The sequence below is a fragment of the Caretta caretta genome, chromosome 6 (genome assembly GCF_965140235.1).
Source record: "Caretta caretta isolate rCarCar2 chromosome 6, rCarCar1.hap1, whole genome shotgun sequence".
Lineage (NCBI taxonomy): Eukaryota > Metazoa > Chordata > Testudines > Cheloniidae > Caretta > Caretta caretta.
In genome coordinates this window covers 21,006,383-21,025,851 of record NC_134211.1, presented here as the reverse complement: position 1 = coordinate 21,025,851, position 19,469 = coordinate 21,006,383, and the positions used below count along the sequence as shown (strand labels likewise).

General features: G+C 49.3%; 1 protein-coding gene across 1 annotated transcript in view; it reads right to left on the bottom strand.

The window, feature by feature from the left end:
* Positions 1-613: 613 nt before the first annotated feature.
* CRACR2B (calcium release activated channel regulator 2B) overlaps positions 614-19,469 on the bottom strand; it is a 77,868-nt gene continuing 59,012 nt past the window's right edge. Inside the window, exons 11-18 of the mRNA XM_075129309.1 lie at positions 15,567-15,646; positions 10,847-11,153; positions 10,492-10,631; positions 9,795-9,875; positions 6,515-6,635; positions 4,042-4,251; positions 2,504-2,571; positions 614-1,382 (exon numbers count right to left, since the gene is read on the bottom strand). Of these exons, the coding sequence (XP_074985410.1) occupies positions 1,298-1,382; positions 2,504-2,571; positions 4,042-4,251; positions 6,515-6,635; positions 9,795-9,875; positions 10,492-10,631; positions 10,847-11,153; positions 15,567-15,646 (1,092 nt within the window). The 3' untranslated portion in view covers positions 614-1,297. The remainder of the gene's footprint in view (positions 1,383-2,503; positions 2,572-4,041; positions 4,252-6,514; positions 6,636-9,794; positions 9,876-10,491; positions 10,632-10,846; positions 11,154-15,566; positions 15,647-19,469) is intronic.

Sequence of the window (19,469 nt, the reverse complement as noted above, 5' to 3'; positions counted from 1 at the left end):
GCGCTGTTTGGGTTGACGCTGGGGTTTGAACCAGGGACTTTCAGAACTATAAGCATTCGCTACTTGAACTAGAGCAGTGGGTTTCAAACTGTGGGTCGCGACCCAGTAGTGGGCCGCAGAACGTCAGGCACTGGGTCGCGGCGGCTCTGGTCAGCACTGCTGACCGGGCCGTTAAAAGTCCCGTCGGCGGTGCTGCCCGGCTAAAGCAGGCCAGCTCCTACCTGTTCTGACACCGCGCTGCGCCCCGGAAGCAGCCAGCAGCAGGTCCGGCTCCCAGGCCGGGGGGGGCCACGGGGCTCCATGCGCTGACCCCACCCCAAGCACCAGTTCCACACTCCCATTGGCCTGTGGGTGAGAGCCGCATGGAGCTGCTTGCGCCCCTCTGCCTAGGAGCCGGGCCTGCTGCTGGCTGCTTTCAGGATGCAGTGCAGTCTGCAGTGCCAGGACAGGCAGGAAGCCTGCCTCTGCACCACCACTGACCGGGAGCCGCCCGAGAGAAGCCTGTGCCCCAACCCCCTGCCCCACCCCAGAGACCTGACCCCCTTCTGCACCCCAACCCCCTGTCCCAGCCCAGAGCCCCCTCCCACACCCCAAACCCCTCAGCCCCAGCTCCACTGGGTCGCGGGCATCAACAATTTTCTTCAACTGGGTTACCAGAAAAAAAGTTTGAAAACCACTGAACTAAAGGACTACCTCCTTTAAGGCTCATTGCTAGGAGACTCAGTGGAGCAGCCACTAGAAGGAGACAAAGAGCCATGCAGGTCACATAGCTGAGTAACTCTGATTAGTCAGTCCGCTCCCAAAGGCCAAGCAAACATCACCTTTAAGACGCACCAACACTCCCAGTGCTATTTCCAAGTTTAAAATAATCGTCTCCTTATTACAGAGCTGGACATTGCTTTAGTTGATTTAAAACGGAGTGTTAGGGGTGCCCTCTGTTCTCCTGTGTTTGTTTCCCATCGGGGGTGAGACGCAAAAGGAACAAGCAAAGAGGAGAACCAATTTCTGTGCGGCCAGTGCAACGGCTCAAGCAGTATGTCCCTGGAGTTGGGGGGTGGGGTTGGGGGGAGGATGCTGCAGCTGTAGGAGAGCATGGGGCGGAGGGAGATTAGAATTATTTTGTTGCACATAAGTTTTGTTTTGTTTTAACATCTGGATGTTCCCTCTTGGGACAAGCTTGCGCCTTCCTTGAGTCCCTGTGGAGCTGATAACATCAGTTCTCAGCTAGCTGGGAGGCAACCTGCTTAGCCAGCCATGTGCAGCCCCCACATGCTCCGGAGAGCTGCTCCTTGCTCCATCACATGCAGCATCCCTTCCTCTTGTGGTAATCTTCCAGGTGAAGGGCACTTTCCTTCTGCTTGTCCTCTTGAGCTGTCAGCAGCCTGGAATGATCAACAGATTAGCAGTTCAAGAACACAGCGGCCTGATACTGCCTGCTTCCTGCCAAGTCATTCATGCCCTGTGGTCCCCATCAGGCAAGAATAAACTAGATGTTGAAGAGTGAAGGGAAATAGTGAGAGCTGAGCTTCTTTTGGAGTTGGGCTACATAAAAGACAGACAGACAGACAATATTGGTGAGACATTCCAAATGCATGCAGAGGAGGAAGTAGCATCTACTAGAGGAGACAGTGTGTCATAGTGGGTGGGGCACTGGCCGACGACTCAAAAGATGTTGGATCTATTCCTGGCTCTGCCACTGGCCTGCTGGGTGACCTCAGACAATCATGTGCCTCAGTTTTCCCATCTGTAAAATTGGAATGCTGGATCCTTTGTAAAGCACTTTGAGCTCTACTGATGAAAAGATGTATAAGAGCTAGGTGGTATTATTATTACACTACATTAGAAACACAGCAGGACTTCCTGCTTAATAAACCGTTAACTACTAAAGTGGGTCAAAAATTGTAAAAAGACTTTTGCGTTTCAAAGCTTTCAAAGAGAAATTATTTTTCTTTGTTTCCCAAAAAAATGCCTGTGAACTTTTTGAAGCAATTTAAAAACGAAAATTTGTCAGATTTGATATTTTTTGATTCCCTGCCCTTTTCTCATTTTGCCACTAAAAAAGAAATATGAAAAAAGTAGAAGAAAGGGAGAAAGGAAAAACTGAAAAAAAAATAAAAACTGAAAATGAAAATTGTCCAGTTTTCATAGAAAAACCCAGCAATTTAATTTGGGGAATTTTTTTAAAAGGTCTTTTTTGGCCACAAAAACAAACAAAACAAAAGTGGATCACACATTTTGACAAGCTCTGATCTTTCCTTAGGTTGTGACAGTGTCCAAACAAGATGCTTTCCAAACACAGGGGAAGACAACAACCACTTCTCTGGCATGTTGACCCCTCAGCCTGTTGAGTCACCAAAAACAATGCGCTAATCCAAGTTCTCATTTGGGACCAAGTGCTATCTCAGATGAACACCCCTTCTCCTTGCCTGTACCTGAGGGAGGTTGTAGCAGCTTGGCCCTGGCTGAAAAAGATCCAAGGGTGATGCTGTTCCACTCCACTCACCTTGCCATATGCTCCAGGATGTTATAGCCAGTCATAGCGCTGCACTCATAGAAGACAGCCTTGTATTCCTGCCGGCAGGGAGAGTCAGAAGATAACTTCTGCCACTCTCAACCCCCCGCCCCACCTAGTCTCTCTCTCTCTCTCTCTCTCTCTCTCTCACACTCACACACAAATGATCCTTCCCCATCTCCAGCACTTACAACAGATTATCCTCCATCTCCCCACACACAATGTAACGCGATTCCGCTCCGGAACCCTCTGGGGTTTCACAGAATGCTGCATACATGCCCCCAGTAATACTGGCATCACAGAGTGTCATCCCGTGAGTGGTACAGGCACGTTCTCTTTCAGCAGCTGGAGGCCCTGGTGTCCAGAGGGTGTCAAAGCTCTAGCAGCCAAGGGGAGCACTGGGTTGGGTCTTTCAGCAGCTGGAAGGACCGGGGGAAATGCCCCCTCACTGGCCTGTGTGTGCTGCCATGCAGCAGAACATAGGAGAGTCAAGATCCTGGTTGCGTGCAATTTGGAGCACACCTCATGCGCCACTACATGATTCAATGCAGCAAGGCCCCAGTGCAGGCGTCTTTTCGGCTAAGGGGAGGCAGGGACCACTAGGCATTGAAACGTGGAAAATAAATTCCCATTTCATAATCAACCAGGGCATTCCTGGCAAAACTAGGGTATGCCAAGAGCGTGGAGCCTGGGCTGGCAGACTTGCTAGATCCCTGGTTAAATGGCCACTATTTCAAAGGAATGCTGTGGGCTGCACCCTCACCCTGAGGGGTCAAAGTCATTTTAAGGATGCACCGAGCCCAAGCACAAAGAGACCTGAAGTCCCTCCAGAGCCAGAGCCTATCACAAGCTGGCCACTTTATATTATCATTAAGGCTAAGATTTTGTCACGGATCTTTTTAGTAAAAGTCACAGACAGATCACAGGCAATAAAGAAAAATTCACGGAAGCCTGTGACCTGTCCCTGAATTTTACTAAAACTATCCATGACAAAATGGGGAGCCCAGTTGCGGGGTCCCCACACCATCTGCAGAGGTTGGGCAGCTGCGGGGGCCGCTCTGAGCTCTGGGGGCCCCCACCGCCTGTGCAACCTCTGAGCTCCAGGGTCCCCTGGCTTGGAGTTCCGGGGTACCCCCACCACCCGTGGCAGCCAGGAGCTTTGAAGGACCCCTGCTGCCTGCGGCAACCAGGAGCTGCAGCCATGCCTCCTGAGGTGGCTGGGAACTTCGCGGAGCCCGCAGCACCCTGCGGCAGGAGGACCCCGCAGCTCCTGGCCGACAGGGCTGAATTCACGGAGGTATCTGGAAGTCACAGATTCCATGACTTCCATGACCTCAGTGAAAAAATCGTCATCTTAATTATCATTTAAGGACTTCACCCTGCACCACTGAAGTCAAGGGGAGCTTGGCTGTTGATTCCAGGGGGGCAGGCCCATACTCTGCAATAGCCGTTAGCATGCGAGAGTTCCCTCCCATTTCCTAAATATGGCTGTGAGCACGCAAACCAGACCAGAGCAAAATCTACAAAACCTTTGGATTGGGGAGTAGCATACAGAGCCGTACCTTTGCCAGCCTTTCCCCCTCCGTCTTGGGCACGTGCTGGGTCTTTCCTTCTGCTGCATCCATTTTGTTTCCGAGCAGAAAGATCATGGCCCCATCCTCAATCCCTTCCAGCAGGACAGACAGAGCAAGGCTCCCGTGAGAACCGTTTGGAAGACAGGAGTATCTCGGGGCTGGATCCTGATCCCACTGACATGAACAGGAGCCTTGCCATTAGGGTGACCAGACAGCAAATGTGAAAAGTCGGGATGGGGGTGGGGGTAATAGGAGCCTATATAAGAAAAAGACCCAAAAATTGGAACTGTCCGTATAAAATCGGGACATCTGGTCACCCTACTTGCTGTTGACTTCCATGAAAGCAGGATCAAACCCTGTGGGACCTGCCAGGGCACTGGGAGATTTTGTTTATTTAGGAACTGTTCTGCAAGCTCTTCAAGTGACACTGGGAAAGGAAGTTAAACTATGGGAATGTTCTGATTCCAAGTAGTTGATTTATCAAGCCTTAATGCCAGGGTTTTGGTGAGTGGGCCAGGGAGGAGATGGGATTTTAATTGGAGGGAGGGGGGAAGAAAGGAGTTGTATTTAGTTTCACTGACTTTTTGAAAGAAAGAAAGAAAGAAAGAAAGAAAGAAAGAAAGAAAGAAAGAAAGAGAAATCTGCCCTATGAGAATTTAAAAATCCTGCCAGTTTTTCCTGTACAGCCTGAATTTCCTTGGTCTGGAGCCTTTCAGCTTGATGCCTGCTGAACCCAGCCATCCTTAACTGAAAATCCACAAGCTAAACAGGGTAAGCAAACTTAAGCCCTCACATAGCATTTTAGCAGCAGCTGTCATTCAGGATTCACATCTGAAGTCCCTTATTTAGGTAAAACCCCCATATAACTTCACTGGAAGTGAACTTGAATAAGAACTTCAGAATTTGACCCTGGATCATTTCCAAATTTAAGGATTCTACTCTGCACCATCCACAACATTTGAACTGCTCAGGCTTAGAGTCAGGTGAAAAGTATGGGCCAAATCCTCAGAAACAACTAGAGATTTTGGATGCCTCAATTTTTGGGTGCCCACAGTGGCCTGAGTTTTGGAGAGCAGATACTCAGCCCATTCTGAAAACTAGGCCCTTTTCAGGTTTCAAGTTGGATTAAAAAAAAAAAAGCAGCACCTGAAATCACTAGACATTTTTGAAAATCTTGGCCTTGAATCCTTAAAATTCCTTGGAAAAAAATGACCAAGCTATTTCTAATGGGTATGTGCAAACTTGTTGACATTATTCATAAAACTAACTGAGCAGATTTATTTCAACCTTGGCTTGATTTTTGTGTCTCAGCATGATCTACAAACAAGCAAAGTTTGACATAGAATCATAGAATATCAGGGTTGGAAGGGACCCCAGAAGGTCATCTAGTCCAACCCCCTGCTCGAAGCAGGACCAATTCCCAGTTAAATCATCCCAGCCAGGGCTTTGTCAAGCCTGACCTTAAAAACCTCTAAGGAAGGAGATTCTACCACCTCCCTAGGTAACGCATTCCAGTGTTTCACCACCCTCATAGTGAAAAAGTTTTTCCTAATATCCAATCTAAACCTCCCCCACTGCAACTTGAGACCATTACTCCTCATTCTCAGCTTCAGCTTTGCATCACCCATACACAAAATATCTACTCAGAACATGTAGGGAAAGTATTCACCCCTTTCCTCTCCCCACAACTCAAATATATCTGAAATGATTTTGCTTTCAAACTTTTGCACACACACACAAAAAACCCTTGCAAATCGACAGAGATTTTTGCAGAATAACGTCACCCCAAAAGAATATGTTTGTGAAAGTTACAGCAAACTGGAATAGGGGTTGGAAGAGAATTTATTTATTATTAGTGTTACAATAATGCATAGAGGTTCTAAATTGAGGTCAGTTCCTCATTGTGTTAGGTGCTGTACGTACACACAGTAAGAGACAGTCTCTGCCTCAAAGGGCTTTTGATCAAAACAGACCATCATCATGTCTTTGCTTTCTGCACAACAGTAAGAATATTAGGAAACAGCTGAGTTCCAAATAATCAGGTTTTACTAAATATATACAAACATGCCACACTTAGCTACATAAATACACTGTTGCTGTGCTAGGTTTTGGTGACTTCTGCAACAGAAGACCAGGAGGCCCATTAGTGGGCTTCCAAATAATTGAACAGAATACTACCCAATTCCTATCTACTACAAGCACCCAAACCAAATCTTAGCTACAGTAGCTTAGCTACCCATGTCTGCTATTATGGTTAATACTGTTTGAGTACCCTACAGACCTTAGGACCTTCTAGGCCTTTACTAGCATACAACATGGCTGTTTCAAAAGGCCGCATCTCTAGAGCAGGTCCACGTGGGGTCATTACAGTAAAAGAAGAATCTTGAGCAATGCCAGCATGTCAGAAACAAGCCCAAACGTGTCTCACTCTTACCTGGAAGCTACTCATCCAGTTCCACACTGCCACGAAGGAGCACTCAGTGGTGATGTCATACATCACAAAGATACCATATATCTTCCGGAAATACTGTTTGGTGATGCTCCGAAACCTGAAGTCAAATGAAACCAAAGACACTTCCAGCACCCATTCAGCTGTTAACAAGCAAACAAACTATCCCTTTCTTAACATGGATCCTCTTTGCAGGGCCTGGTGGGGTTGGGGGCAGGGAAATCTCTGCAGAGTGATGTTTTGGTGGATCTGTAACTTGGACCTTTTCTGCACTGGGATTTCAGCCACTGGTTTAGCTGCACCAGAGTAAACAGCTTTGACCCAGTATAAACCACATCTACGTGAGGGCTCTCACCAGTTCAGCCACACCAGGGACAAAGCCTTCATCTTATTTGCCCCAGTTTGCAAATGTCTCATACAAAGCAGCCACCTCATGGATGACTCGGCAGATAGATTTGAGTTCCAAGACAAACTCCAGCAGCTTGGGTAAGTATGTATTTTGTCTTGGGGAACATACATTCTAGTTGGATTTACAGGCACATTGTTTACTGAGTTAAGTGAAGTAGAGATTGCAAGATCTCCACATATTTGTGCTTTATTAGAAGAACACTTTAGGATACAGGCTGAGAAGTAAGTCCATTCTCTTGGATAAAGGCTAGAAGAACATGCAGCAGGAAGTGAAGTTTCTAAACTAAAAAGAAAAGGAGTACTTGTGGCACCTTAGAGACTAACCAATTTATTTGAGCATGAGCTTTCGTGAGCCACAGCTGATGAAGTGAGCTGTGGCTCACGAAAGCTCATGCTCAAATAAATTGGTTAGTCTCTAAGGTGCCACAAGTACTCCTTTTCTTTTTGCGAATACAGACTAACACGGCTGTTCCTCTGAAACCTTTCTAAACTAAATAACTCTGCTTCCCTTGGAGCATGTTCTCTTCTATGGCCTGCGGGGGGTGCTGTTTACACTAAGAGCTGGCATCAGAAAAACTCTCCATTTGAGAGAGCCAATACAGTAACTCCTCACTTAATGTTGTAGTTTTGTTCCTGAAAAATGCAACTTCAAGTGAAACGATATTAAACGAATCCAATTTCCCCATAAGATTTAATGTAAATGTGGGGGGTCAGGTTCCAAGGAAATTTGGGGGGGCAGACAAAAGGCATTATATACTGTACTGTGGTTGGGAAGTGCCCCTGGCTTACCCCACACAGGCACAGCCCACTGCAGGCAAGGATGCTAGGAAGCACCTTCGCAGCAGCAGTGGCAGCTTAGCCGGAGAAGAACAGGCGCCGACTTTGCTGGGGGATGCTCCAGGCCCGCCTCTTCCCATCCCCGCTCCACTCCAGGCCCACCTTTTCCCACCCCCACTCCGGAGCACGCTGCATCCCTGCTCCTTCCCCGCCCCCAGAAAGTCCTAAGTGCTGCCAAACAGCTGTTTGGCGGGCTTAGGACTTTCTGGGAAGGAGGGGGAGGAGTGGAGACGCAGCGCTTCCCCGTTCCTCCCCCTCCCTCCCAGAAAGTCCTAAGCGCCGCCAAACAGCTGTTTGGCGGTGGGGGAAGCACTGGGAGGGAGGGGGAGGAGGCAGAGAAGAGGAACTTGTGCAATGCTCCCTTGTAAAGTCGCTGCCCTTCCACAAAATCTTACATGCCGTGTACAGAGCAGGCAGCCAAACGACGTTATAAGGGAGCATTGCACAACTTTAAACGAGCATGTTCCCTAATTGAGCAGCGACGTAGCTTTGAAACAACGTTAAGCTGGAGGACGTTAAGTGAGGAGTTACTGTAGCGTGTCTCTGGAGTTCCAGCAACACTTTTGACACTACAGAGCACACTAGACAGTGGAGTGGTGACCACATGTAGTGGTTATTTGCTTCTATGGGCCAAAAGAGATCATGAAGAAGATCTCCCATGTGTGCAGAGGAGTTTGTCCCCCTTTCTTATACCAAGCATTGGCTGCATGCCACCAGTTAAAAGCTGTTACATCAATATTTTCAGAGCTAAGAAAGATTTTTGCACCATTCCAAGGTCCTGATTCAGGAAAGCAGTCAAGCCAGGTGCTTACTTATAAGCACATCCTAAAGGCCCATTGATTTCAATGGAATTTACACACATGCTCAAGTGCTCTCCTGACGAGAGATGATTTCCTGAAGTGGGGTCCTTGTGTGATTCAGGGAAAGCATGTTACAATTAGGTTAGAAACAATTATCGCCTGACAGCTCTGCCTTGGCATAAATATGGCTACAAGAACTTGTTTAAATGGAAATTTTGCTTCTTACGTGTGTCTGATTTGGGGCAGTCTCTATTTATAATAACCAAGTATATGGCAGTTCTGGACTGCAAAATCTGATTGGCTGAGATGGGGCTTGTATCATTGTTAGTGGCCAGCAGAAGGTCACACCTCCTCTGTGACCTCAACCTCATCATGAGATAGGTCTGATGTCGCAGCATATTTAGAGAAAAAATGCAGTATGAGAGACAATTTCAGTGTATTTATGCCACACTCCATGAAATTAAATGGCCCCCTTGAAGTGGTAAACTCAGATTTGAAAACACAGCATAATTAAACAGGAGTAGCACATAGTAAATAAAAGTAGCTCTCTCTAACACAGTGTGGTTCTTTGTCCCCTCTAGTGGCTAGACCAGAGAAGAGGTTTATGATTGTGTTACTGGCTCTAAGCTAAAAGAGCTAGTCCTTTATTTTAAGAAGTACAGGTTGGTGCTTTTAAATCCAGAGGTCCTAAATTCAATCCCAACCAGGGCCATTGTTACATAAAATTATTTTCCAACATTCCTCGAGGCATCAGGAGCTGTTTCGAGTGCCACCTGTCCTGTTGTTTTTCAGGAGCACATCAACTTAGGTAGGAGAACTTTGAGGGCCACAGCAAGTTTGTATCCCGGTGCAATGATGTATGGAAAGGCTGGCCCCAGCCTTAAGTATATGGACAAGTACTCCAGGTGTATTGAAATTCACACCTTTTCCATGGCACTTGTAATCATCCCCTCCATGACTGCTTGGGAACCACAGATCCTATAGATCTCCTGCATGGAATTGTGATACAGACACTGGTGGCAGAACCTTCTGGTGCCAGCTAACAATCCCTATAAGGTTAAAATGAACATCACATTCCTTGGGACCTGGTACAGGTCTGCTCTCTTCTCCCACACCCTGCCTACAAACTCAGTAGCCACTCTCAGCACTTACTGTTATGTGCTGTGAGCCTGGCAGCATGAAATCCTAGCATAGAACCCAAATGCTTCATTTACCTCTCCTGGCCCGCTGTGTCCCACAGCTGCAGGGCCACTCCTGTGTTATCCACCATTAAACTCTTCACCTGGTAATCAATACTTGTATGGGCGGCAACAGCACATGGGGATTGCAGGATGGGGCAGGGGAAAACAGGAAAATGAGGCCTAAGGAAAGGATCAGCTGAATTACTTCAGTGAAACAAAATTGTAGGGGCAGGGACTCTGTCTTCCTTTGTGTTGGGGAGGGGCCCAGCTCATTTGGGGTCCTCCTGCAGTCTAAAGAGGTGACAGTGAAGGCACCAATCCTTCCCAACTCCCTCTTTTCCCTTTCTCTTCCCCAGAATTTACATGGGTGGCCATAGGTCAGACAGCTCCCTGGATAATTTGGAGATCAACAACCCATCCTCTGAAGATCTTTAAGGTGTCTCAGGTTGCGCATCCCAGAATCACTAATCCTTTTTGGAAAATCTTGGCCATTATTTGTCAGTGTCGACAACATGTTCAGTGCTGTGTGGAACATACAGGAGAGAGAAATTATCCACTCCGCTAATGCTGAAGGAGAAGGTGTTCATGAGTAACTCTGCACTGCCATGGATCAGACACACAACAGTGGGATCATTTCAAGCTTCCTTTTTTGATATGTCATTCTGTCCCTCATTTCCCAGGTCAGAGGTTCACACTGCTGTGACCTGGCAGCACAGGGGAGTCCTTTCACCTACCAATGGTTGCACTGATCTCAGCCATGAACCTGTCATAACAAAAGCGATGGATGAAGGAGCTCTTGCCAACGGCAGAGTTGCCCACAAACACCACTTTGAAGACATGTTCTGGGGAAGAGCTGACTGGTTCAGGTGCCTGAATTTGGGCAAAAGAGGGTGGGAAGACAAGAGGAGAAGAGAGTTTATAGAAACCAAGGTCTGAGTTGTGCTTTATGGGCCAGAACCACAGCTGGTATAAACCAATGGAGATTGGAGGTGGGTGGTAAGGTTCACAAAAGCTCCACAAGATTCACCCATCTGCCCCCAGTAACACATGAGGGAAAAGGAAGAGCCCTAAATGATTAGACTTACCATGGTTTCAGTGCCAATGGGCTGCTCTCCGGAGGACAATAGGGGATCATCGTCCAATTCATCTGGTGTTTGCCTCCAGCTGACATCACCCTTTGGAGCCGTCCTTGGGTGCCCACCAGCCCCTGCCATTTGCTGCAGCTTTCGCTCACAGCTTGAGGTGCAGCGCTCTCCAAAGCTCATGCTGTTTGCTTTCTCCTTCTTCAGTGTGGTTGTGGTGGCCACGAAGTATTTACAGCTCTTCTTGTTGGGCTCTTCCACAGTCACATCCTCCAGGAAAGTGAGAGGAAGATCCCCAGGAACCAGCTGTCTGCGCCGAGACCCATGTGTGCCCCAGAGATGGGATGGGGAGGCCCCAGAAATGATCAATGTGACCAAGTTAGAGCACACAGAATACTGACTGGGACACACACACACACACACACACACTGACTAAGACTCAAGACCAACAGTGCCCCCTAGGGGAGGAAGGAGGCAAGAGGACACAGCACACATGTCCCAGTTCTGCAACCTCTTACGCACGTTTCAGTGTTTGCAAGATTGGGATCCGAGACTGTGGATCTTACCCACATGTTATATAGGTTCAAGGCCTCTTAATGGAGCAAAACTCAAAGGAAACTCAGAGATGGTGGCAATAGGATCCTGGCACCAGTAGGGGTACGGACAGGCTGACTAAGAGTCCATTTCAAACCATTTCTTATGGTGACTGTCTGTGTTGTAATTAGATGGGGGGAAGGGGGGATTTCAAGAAAACAAATTGTAGCCAATCGTGTGTGGCAGGTTTCCAAAAAGAGTGATGTTTGGTTTATTTGAACATTTTTAGGATTTTTTTTAAAATAGAAAATTTATTTTTGCTGGCTTTTTGTTGTTGTTGTTCTTTCAGTTCTTGGTTCTCACCTGCCACCCTGTCCCTTCCTTTTTCCTATTGCCACAGGAAAAGGGAAGGGAAAACAGGGGAGAAAGGAATGGGGGGAGGGGGGAGGAAAAACAAGACACTGCAAGATGATTCTGTTTTTCAATTTCTAATTTCATCAAAAACACGCCCCTTATTAGCAGCCACAGTTCAGCTGAGTGATCACATTCCCACACCAAGTGCAGGGGGCTGGACTTGGTGACTTCTCACGGTCCGTTCCAACCCAACATCGCTATGATTTACAACCAGGGGTGAAAGCAACTTAAAGGACTTACTGGTACTCCGGAGTCCTGAGCAGGGGGCGTGGCCTCAACCGGAAGAGGCGGGGGCCTTTAAAAACCCGGGCCCTTTAAATCAAGATTTAAAGACCCCAGGGCTCCGGCTGCGGCTGGGAGCCCCCAGGCCTTTAAATCACACCCGGAGCTACCAGCTGCAGAGGCAGCTGGGAGCCCTGGGGCTCAGGGGCGATTTAAAGGGCCCCGGGTTCTGGACACCGCTACCACAGCAGAGCCCCTGGCCCTTTAAATCACCGCCGGAGCCTGATGCAGTTACCCCAGGGGCTCCGTCAGCGGGGCTTGGGTGGCGCTTTACAGGCCCCGGGGCTCCAGCCGCTGCAGGGAGCCCGGGGCCCTTTAAAGCGCCAGCCTGGGGAAGCCGGTCCGGCCCGGCCCGGTGTACGGGCTCTTGCCGATATGCCGTACCATACCAGACTGGCTTACTTTCACCTCTGGTGTGAGCTCCACAAACCAGTTCTAAAAACTGGGTCTTAACACCACACACAACTGGCTCAGGGGAAGGAAGACCAAAAAGATCTGGGCTCTGACAGACGGTTATTCTTCTGAGCCGGCTGCTTCCCAGCTGTAATCTCTCAACTGCAGTGGAGCTTTTCCCTAGGGAAGGTCGAGTGGGTCATCACCCACTCTGTCGTAGTTGTGAAATGGCTGCATGACCGCCCACCGTTGCGTGTGTTTGAAGCCACGTCTCCACTAAGAGGGAGGATTACAGGACCTTAGGGCAGGCTGCCCCGTGCAACTGGTCATATATGATGTTAATCGGATGGCAGGGAGAGCAGGCACCTTTGGAATAATTCACTTGGTGCAGAGGGCTCATTAGGACTTGGAGCACACAGTGAGGAGCTGAGAGCTATGAAGGGTTCTATGGCCGGGTTGGCTCGCCATTGTTCAGGACCTAGAAGAAGGGAAAGGGAAGATGTGAGACTGAACTCAGTGGAAAGATTTCCTTTCGCTTCCATGGACACTGGACCAGATCCAAACGAGGTGGGGCCAGGGGAGACGTGCAGGCTACATCACAGCCTAATCCTAGGGTAGCATGCTCACAATTGTATCACGCTTGCATTTAATACAAGGCACTAGTGGATGGACCAGGGGTCAGCTCTTTTCCCTCTCCCCTAAGCCTGCATGTGGCCAATACCACTAGGGCTGTGGACATTCATTACCTCCTAAGTGCATTCATTTTCCTCCTTGTATTATAGGGTGATCAGACCAGAAGTGATGGAGAATAGTTGACCGATTGAAATTCCCAACAGGAGGAAGCTCACACATGGGCTCCAGCTCTTGGAGAATAGAAATGTGCATGACCTTCCCTCTACACCCTAAAGATACACAAACACGACTGGCTGGAATATGGGGTTGAGAGGCAAAGGCCTCTTCAGAGTTGGGTTGCCAACTTTCTATTGGCACAAAACCGAACACCCTAGCCCCGCCCCTTCCCTGAAGCCCCAGCCCCTGCCCTGCCCCTTCCCCAAGGCCTCACCCCCCGCTCACTTCATTCCCCCTCCCTCGGTGGCTCACTCTTCCCCACCCTCACTCACTTTCACTAGGCTGGGGCAGGGGGCTGGGGTGCAGGAGAGAGTGAGGGCTCTAAATGGGGGTGCAGGCTCCAGGGTGGGGCCAGAAATGAGGGGTTCAGGGTGCGGGAGAGGGCTCCAGGCTGGGGCAGGGAGTTGGGGTGTGGGAGGGGATGAGGGCTCCAGCTGGGGGTATGGGTTCTGGGGTGGGGCTGGGGATGACGGGTTTGGGGTGCAGGACGGGGCTCCAAGCTGGTGGGGGGCTGAGGGATTCAGAGTGTGGGAGGGGGCTGTGGCAGAGGGTTGGGGTGCAGGAGGGGGCTCTGGGGTGGGGCTGGGGATGAGGGGTTTAGGGTGCGGGAGGGGGCTCTGGGCTGGGGCAGGGGGTTGATGGTGCAGGGGGGATCAGGGCTCTGGTCTGGGGTTGTGGGCTCTGGGGTAGGGATGCAGGAGGGGGCTCAGGGCTGGGACAGGGGGTTGAGGTGCAGGGGTTGAGAGCTCTAGGGTGGGGCTGGGGATGAGGGGTTCAGGGTGGGGGAGGGGGCTCTGGCCTGGGGCAGGGGGGTGAGGTGTAATGGGGTGAGGTATGGGAGGGGGTCAGGGCTCTGGGTGTGGGCTCTGAAGTGGGTCTGGGGATGAGGGGCTTGGGATGCAGGAGGGGGCTTAGGGCTGGGACAGGGGGTTGGAGCATGGGCTTACCTTGGGCGGCGGTGCTGCGGAGCCAAGGCAGGCTCCCTGCCTGTCCTGGGGCACCACGCTGTGCCCCAGAAGCGGACATCAGGTCCGGCTCCTTGGTGGGGAGGTGGGAGCCAGGGGCTCTGCAGCACGCGCTGCTCTTGCCCACAGACACCGCCCTCCCAGCTCCCATTGGCCAGGAACTGGCCAATGGGAGGGCAGAGCCGATGCTCAGGGCAAGGCCAGCATGCAGAGCCCCGTGGCTCCCCCCTGCCTAGGAGCCGGACCTGCTGTCCACTTCTGGGGTGCCTTAGCCCTGCTGTACCGCGAACCAGACTTTTAACAGCACGGTTGGTGGTGCTGACTGGCGCTGACAGGGTCCCTTCTTGACCGGCTGTTCTGATCGAAAACCTGACACCTGGTCACCCTACTTCAGAGAATAGTTTTCATCAAGGCCACTGAAGGCAAACCACCACCTCAGGTGGAGTGGTGCAGCTGCACGTTTACAGGCTCTCCTGAGGTTATAGCAATTCTTAAGTAACGTGGTCGCTCGACAGCAGGAATGGAACAGAAGGAAGATCAAGCACTCCTCCTCTTCCCCACACCACCGCAATCGCCAAGCCTCTGCCCCTGCTAAACCCTTTGGATCATCACATGCCAGCAGCTGTGTGCTGGCTCACCAAAGGCACAACTCTTGAGAGGAATGGGAGGACAATATCTCCAGGCCCTTCTGGTCGCATTGGGTAGAATCTCAGCAAGAAGCTCAGGGATCCTCCCCAGCTTCTTCAAATTCCCAGCAGAGGATTTGCTCAGATGTTGTAAACCAGACTTTTACCAGGGGCTTAAATATGTGGCCACTAAGGCGGCAGGGGTAAAAAGGGGGGGTTGCATGCACAGTCTGGTAAACAGGCTAGTGGCTAAAGGAGCGTGCACGCCAGGAGTTAACTGCAGACTCTCTTAGCTGCAGGGACAAAATTGGGCCCTCACAACTGCAGATTATTTCTTAAAATTAGTCCTTGTGATTTAAGTAATTCAACCACTTTAGTAGCGCCTGTAGCTTTGTCTACATGGGGAATTTGCCTTGATTCCAACAATTGATAGCCGGCCACCCACGTTGCTGCACCAGTGCAAGCCCCGTGTGTAGACAAAGAACACTGGTTAGCCACTCCTGTCTCCATCAAGCTGCAACCCACCGAGCTCCAACAATTAACCCATCATTGGCCCACATAGTGGCGGGGCAGACACAGAACACAGCTGGGCCAGCAGGCTGGCTCAGCTGATCACAGACTTATGGCATGCGACTAACACAACAAAAATTCCTGTCTAACCGTTTGACCAGCTTGTCCTCCAACAGGCATTTGCCTATCACTGACCCTTTCTTCAACAGGGGCCTTTTGCTCTGATGTGCCTGGAACTTAAAGAGAGGGGATGAAAAGAGCAATTAGGATCCATCAGCCAAATGACCAAGCACCAGAAGGCACCAGCTCAAACCCCACTGAGCGAATGGCAGCTCCAGCCTCACAAGGGAGATGGTTTTTCAACCCTTTCAAGGCTTTGGCATGTACAGCAATGGAGTCCAGCCAATAGCCACAGCGTTGGGTGGATGTGCAAGAGGAGTTAAAGAATTACATGCACTTAGGACTTCACGAGATTTTCATGGTAACCGCTACATTACATTTCCGGGCCCTGAGTCAGGAAGGTACTTAAGCATACACCTAGCTTTAAGCACATGAATGGTCCCAGTAAAAATCACCAGCCTTATTCTCAGCATGAGCAGAAATAGCTAGCTGAATGTGGGCCCTTCTTATGATTTTTTCATACTCTGAGGTGGTAAAGGCGGTGTCACGATTGGAAGGATTATAGCAAACAGGCATTTCCTGTTAAGTAGGGAGTCACACCACTCTTCAGTATGGCTCAGTGTTTCATAACGCTCGAGATTGTGGTTACCGCACACATTCTGTTCTTAATCACAACTGCTGCACACCTGTTCACCTAGTTCCATCCCATGTAGGGATTGCAGCAGATGGAGGGAGATTGCTGCTCAAAGGGGACCTGTGCCAGGACCTCCTCCTGCTTTTACTAGGCAGAAAGCCACACATACTCCATAGGAACAGCAGGTGAGAAAAATCACTTCTCCAATAGGGGCTTTGGTAGCAACATGCATGTGTGTCTATGGAGAAATTTTCACTTGGCAGCTGTTGTGATAATTGAGCCGACAAAGTTACCAGAGGCGGGAGTTCACTTGTAAGACATGCATTCACAAGCTGTTACAATAACCTTTAATAACAAATGTTGGTGGAAAGTCGGTCAAGTTGTCAACAATGACTGTTATAAATAGGTACAAGAGAACCAGAGACTAACCGAGTTCAAACCAAAAAGGCCACATTGATAGAACTATGCTGAACTCATGCTTGGTAACAACAGAAGATGGGGACTTGGAAAGCAATGAACCAAAATCAGTGTGGCAGCTATTATGCCAAATGGGTTGAGCAACCAACAAGGGGGTGGTCTATTCTACCCATCATTCCCTTTGTGGGTCCTTAAAGAGAGAGACTTGGGGGGAAGAAAATAGAAGAAGAGATGGAGGCTACTGGAGGTAGCTTTACCATCTTCGCTGCCACCTCTACTGTCGCCTGGGACCTCGCACCTTTGTCGTCCTAATCCTGAGAGTTGTCCTGCCCCACACCAGGCCAGAGGGAGGGACCCGGATGACATCACCACCCCTACCAGCTATAGCAGAATCCCTGAGGTGAAATGGGATCAGCCTAACAGTGGCAGCAACAGCTATAGCTCATCTCAACTAACTTCTCTTTTACTCAAAAGGACAGTTCTGACTGTCTTTGATCCCACCTAAGAGACTGTCAGACACGGGGGTTTTCCCCTTCTAAAATCGCACTCCAGCTGAAGGGAAAGGGACCAAGGGATGTTCTTAAAATCATACCCTTGTTTAATGCTTGATGTCTCAAATGCTTTAACTGTTTTTTTCTTTTCTTTATCTTTAATTAAAGGTTAAAAGGAGTTTAAATGGTATGTTTGCCATGGTGCTAAGCAGGCCGAGGTCTCAGTATAACAATCCCAAACACTGTTTAATGTTGGACATGACTGGCTTACGTTAATATCTTGGGACCCCCTCTAGTCCACCTAAAGTAATACCACACACCATTGCAACTTTTCAATGGCATTTCTCATTTTTAGACTTGTCTGACTGGTCCCTTCCCTGCAGCCAGCTTCCCAGAGAGCACAGGAAAAAATATTAAAGAAAATAAACACGTCTGTGAGGTAGAGTCATTCCCACAAAGAGAACCTCAAGGACTTGCCCGAGGGCAGGCTGGGGCGTCTATGGCAGAGCAGGGAAATTGAACCCAGGTCTCCTAAATCTCAAGCTAGCTTGCTAACCACTGGATCAGCCTGCCCTCATCCACCCGCCAGTCACAACAAATGAGACCACACACAGACGAGGAAGTGTGGTTCATATGCTGGCTAAGGGGAGGGGTGAGGTCTCGTCTCCAGATTACACATCATTTTGCAGGCCTACAGACACAAACACAAGATTTTTTTGGGGGGGAGGAAGGAGGAGGAGGGTGTGGAAGTGGGTTTTTAACCTACCCTACATCTGCAGGAGCAGCTCTTCTTGACTAAGAGAACCCCTGCAAGTGGCTCACGCTAAGTGCTCCCAGGGGTTGAGCTTCACATGCATATAGCCTAGGCTGGGCTGTTTACCTGCCCCCACCCCCCAAGTAAGAAACCCCCCCACGCCCCACCCTCAAACAACCCTTCCCCCCAAAGCTCATCCCAAGGCAATTTTTTAAAAATATAATCAAATGTGGACAGTAGCTTCTCAGGGGACAAGAACTCTAAATCGGTGGTATTTTAAAATGGTCCTCTGGAGTCGATGGCCTCCCTTGCCTACAGGGCTAAGCTGAACTGCAAGTTAAAAAAATATTACCACAGAAAATAAACGTTTGGGACCAGATCCCACGCCCACGGAAACCAGCAAAAACAGCCTGCTTTGCAGGGGGACGTCAGCTGGTTCTATTTCCAGAGCATGGCAGAGGAAAGGGATTTAAATATAAACCCCGTCATGCCCTAGGGCTGATGGTATCTGGTTATAAAAAAGGAATTCTGTCGGGGGCTAGTTTATATCAGGAGGGCCCTGATTCTCAGACAGCCACAGAGCACGTGTCCCCCACCGTAAGGTCTTGGTAGCCCATTTCCTGAAGCTCATATCAGAATGTGGTTCAAGTGTTCCTCCCAGGGTGAAGCAAAGCACGGGAGACACTCAGCCACAGCGGGAGGAGAAAACATGCAAGGGTCCGACTGGGAATAGCAGCTGAAATTTGAGTGCTCTCAACGCTTGGAACCATGCAGCCATCCCATCTCATGTGTCACATGCACCTCAGGCAATCCCGCAGAGCCCGTCAGTCACCTTGGGAGCTCAGGTGACTCCTGGGTAATCTGTTACCAGCCAGCCCTACCCAGAGAGTAAACGTTACCTACTAAATAAATACCTATTTCTAAAAAAAGAGAGACAGTTGCTGGGATTTTTTTTTTCCCATTGGTTCATCAGGCTTTTATTGGCTTGTTGGCTTCGTGTAACTTTGGCTTTTCACATAGATGGTACAGACACAAACATGACATCACAACTGGACAATACACAATGCCCAGGATTCCATGAAGACAACAGAATGCATAGACCTACTATGGGGGGAAGGGAAGGCATGTCCTCTACTTCTCATTCACATTCCTCTGCTGGCATGTCCTGGCAGTTTAGGTCCCAGTGCCTTACTAGTGGTGAACAGAGGAATCTTGCCTGATCGGGACAGCACCTTTGCTAACACACACCATACAAATATAACAGCATGGCTGGGGATCAAACCTGGGACTTCCGGATTTAAAAGCACAACGTACTGCTTCTGCTGAAGGCTCAGCTGTTTGCTCATAAACCTGTGTGTGTGGTCGAGCCCCTAGAGGGCGATGCAAAGCCACACCGTGTTAGCATGGACTGCACAACCATGCCCGTGGCAATGTTAGAAGCTTTTCGGAAGAACGGGGGATAAAACCCTTCCTAAAAGAGTGCAGAGGATCAGGGTTCTTGTTGCAATTAGGCACATACAGTCCTATACCCCTCGCTCTAGCCCATGTGCTTGTTCCTTGCACCTTCATTTCACGGAAATAACATTATCCTTCCTAAGCTTTACAAAGAGCTAAATTTTTAAATCATTTTTGCGAAT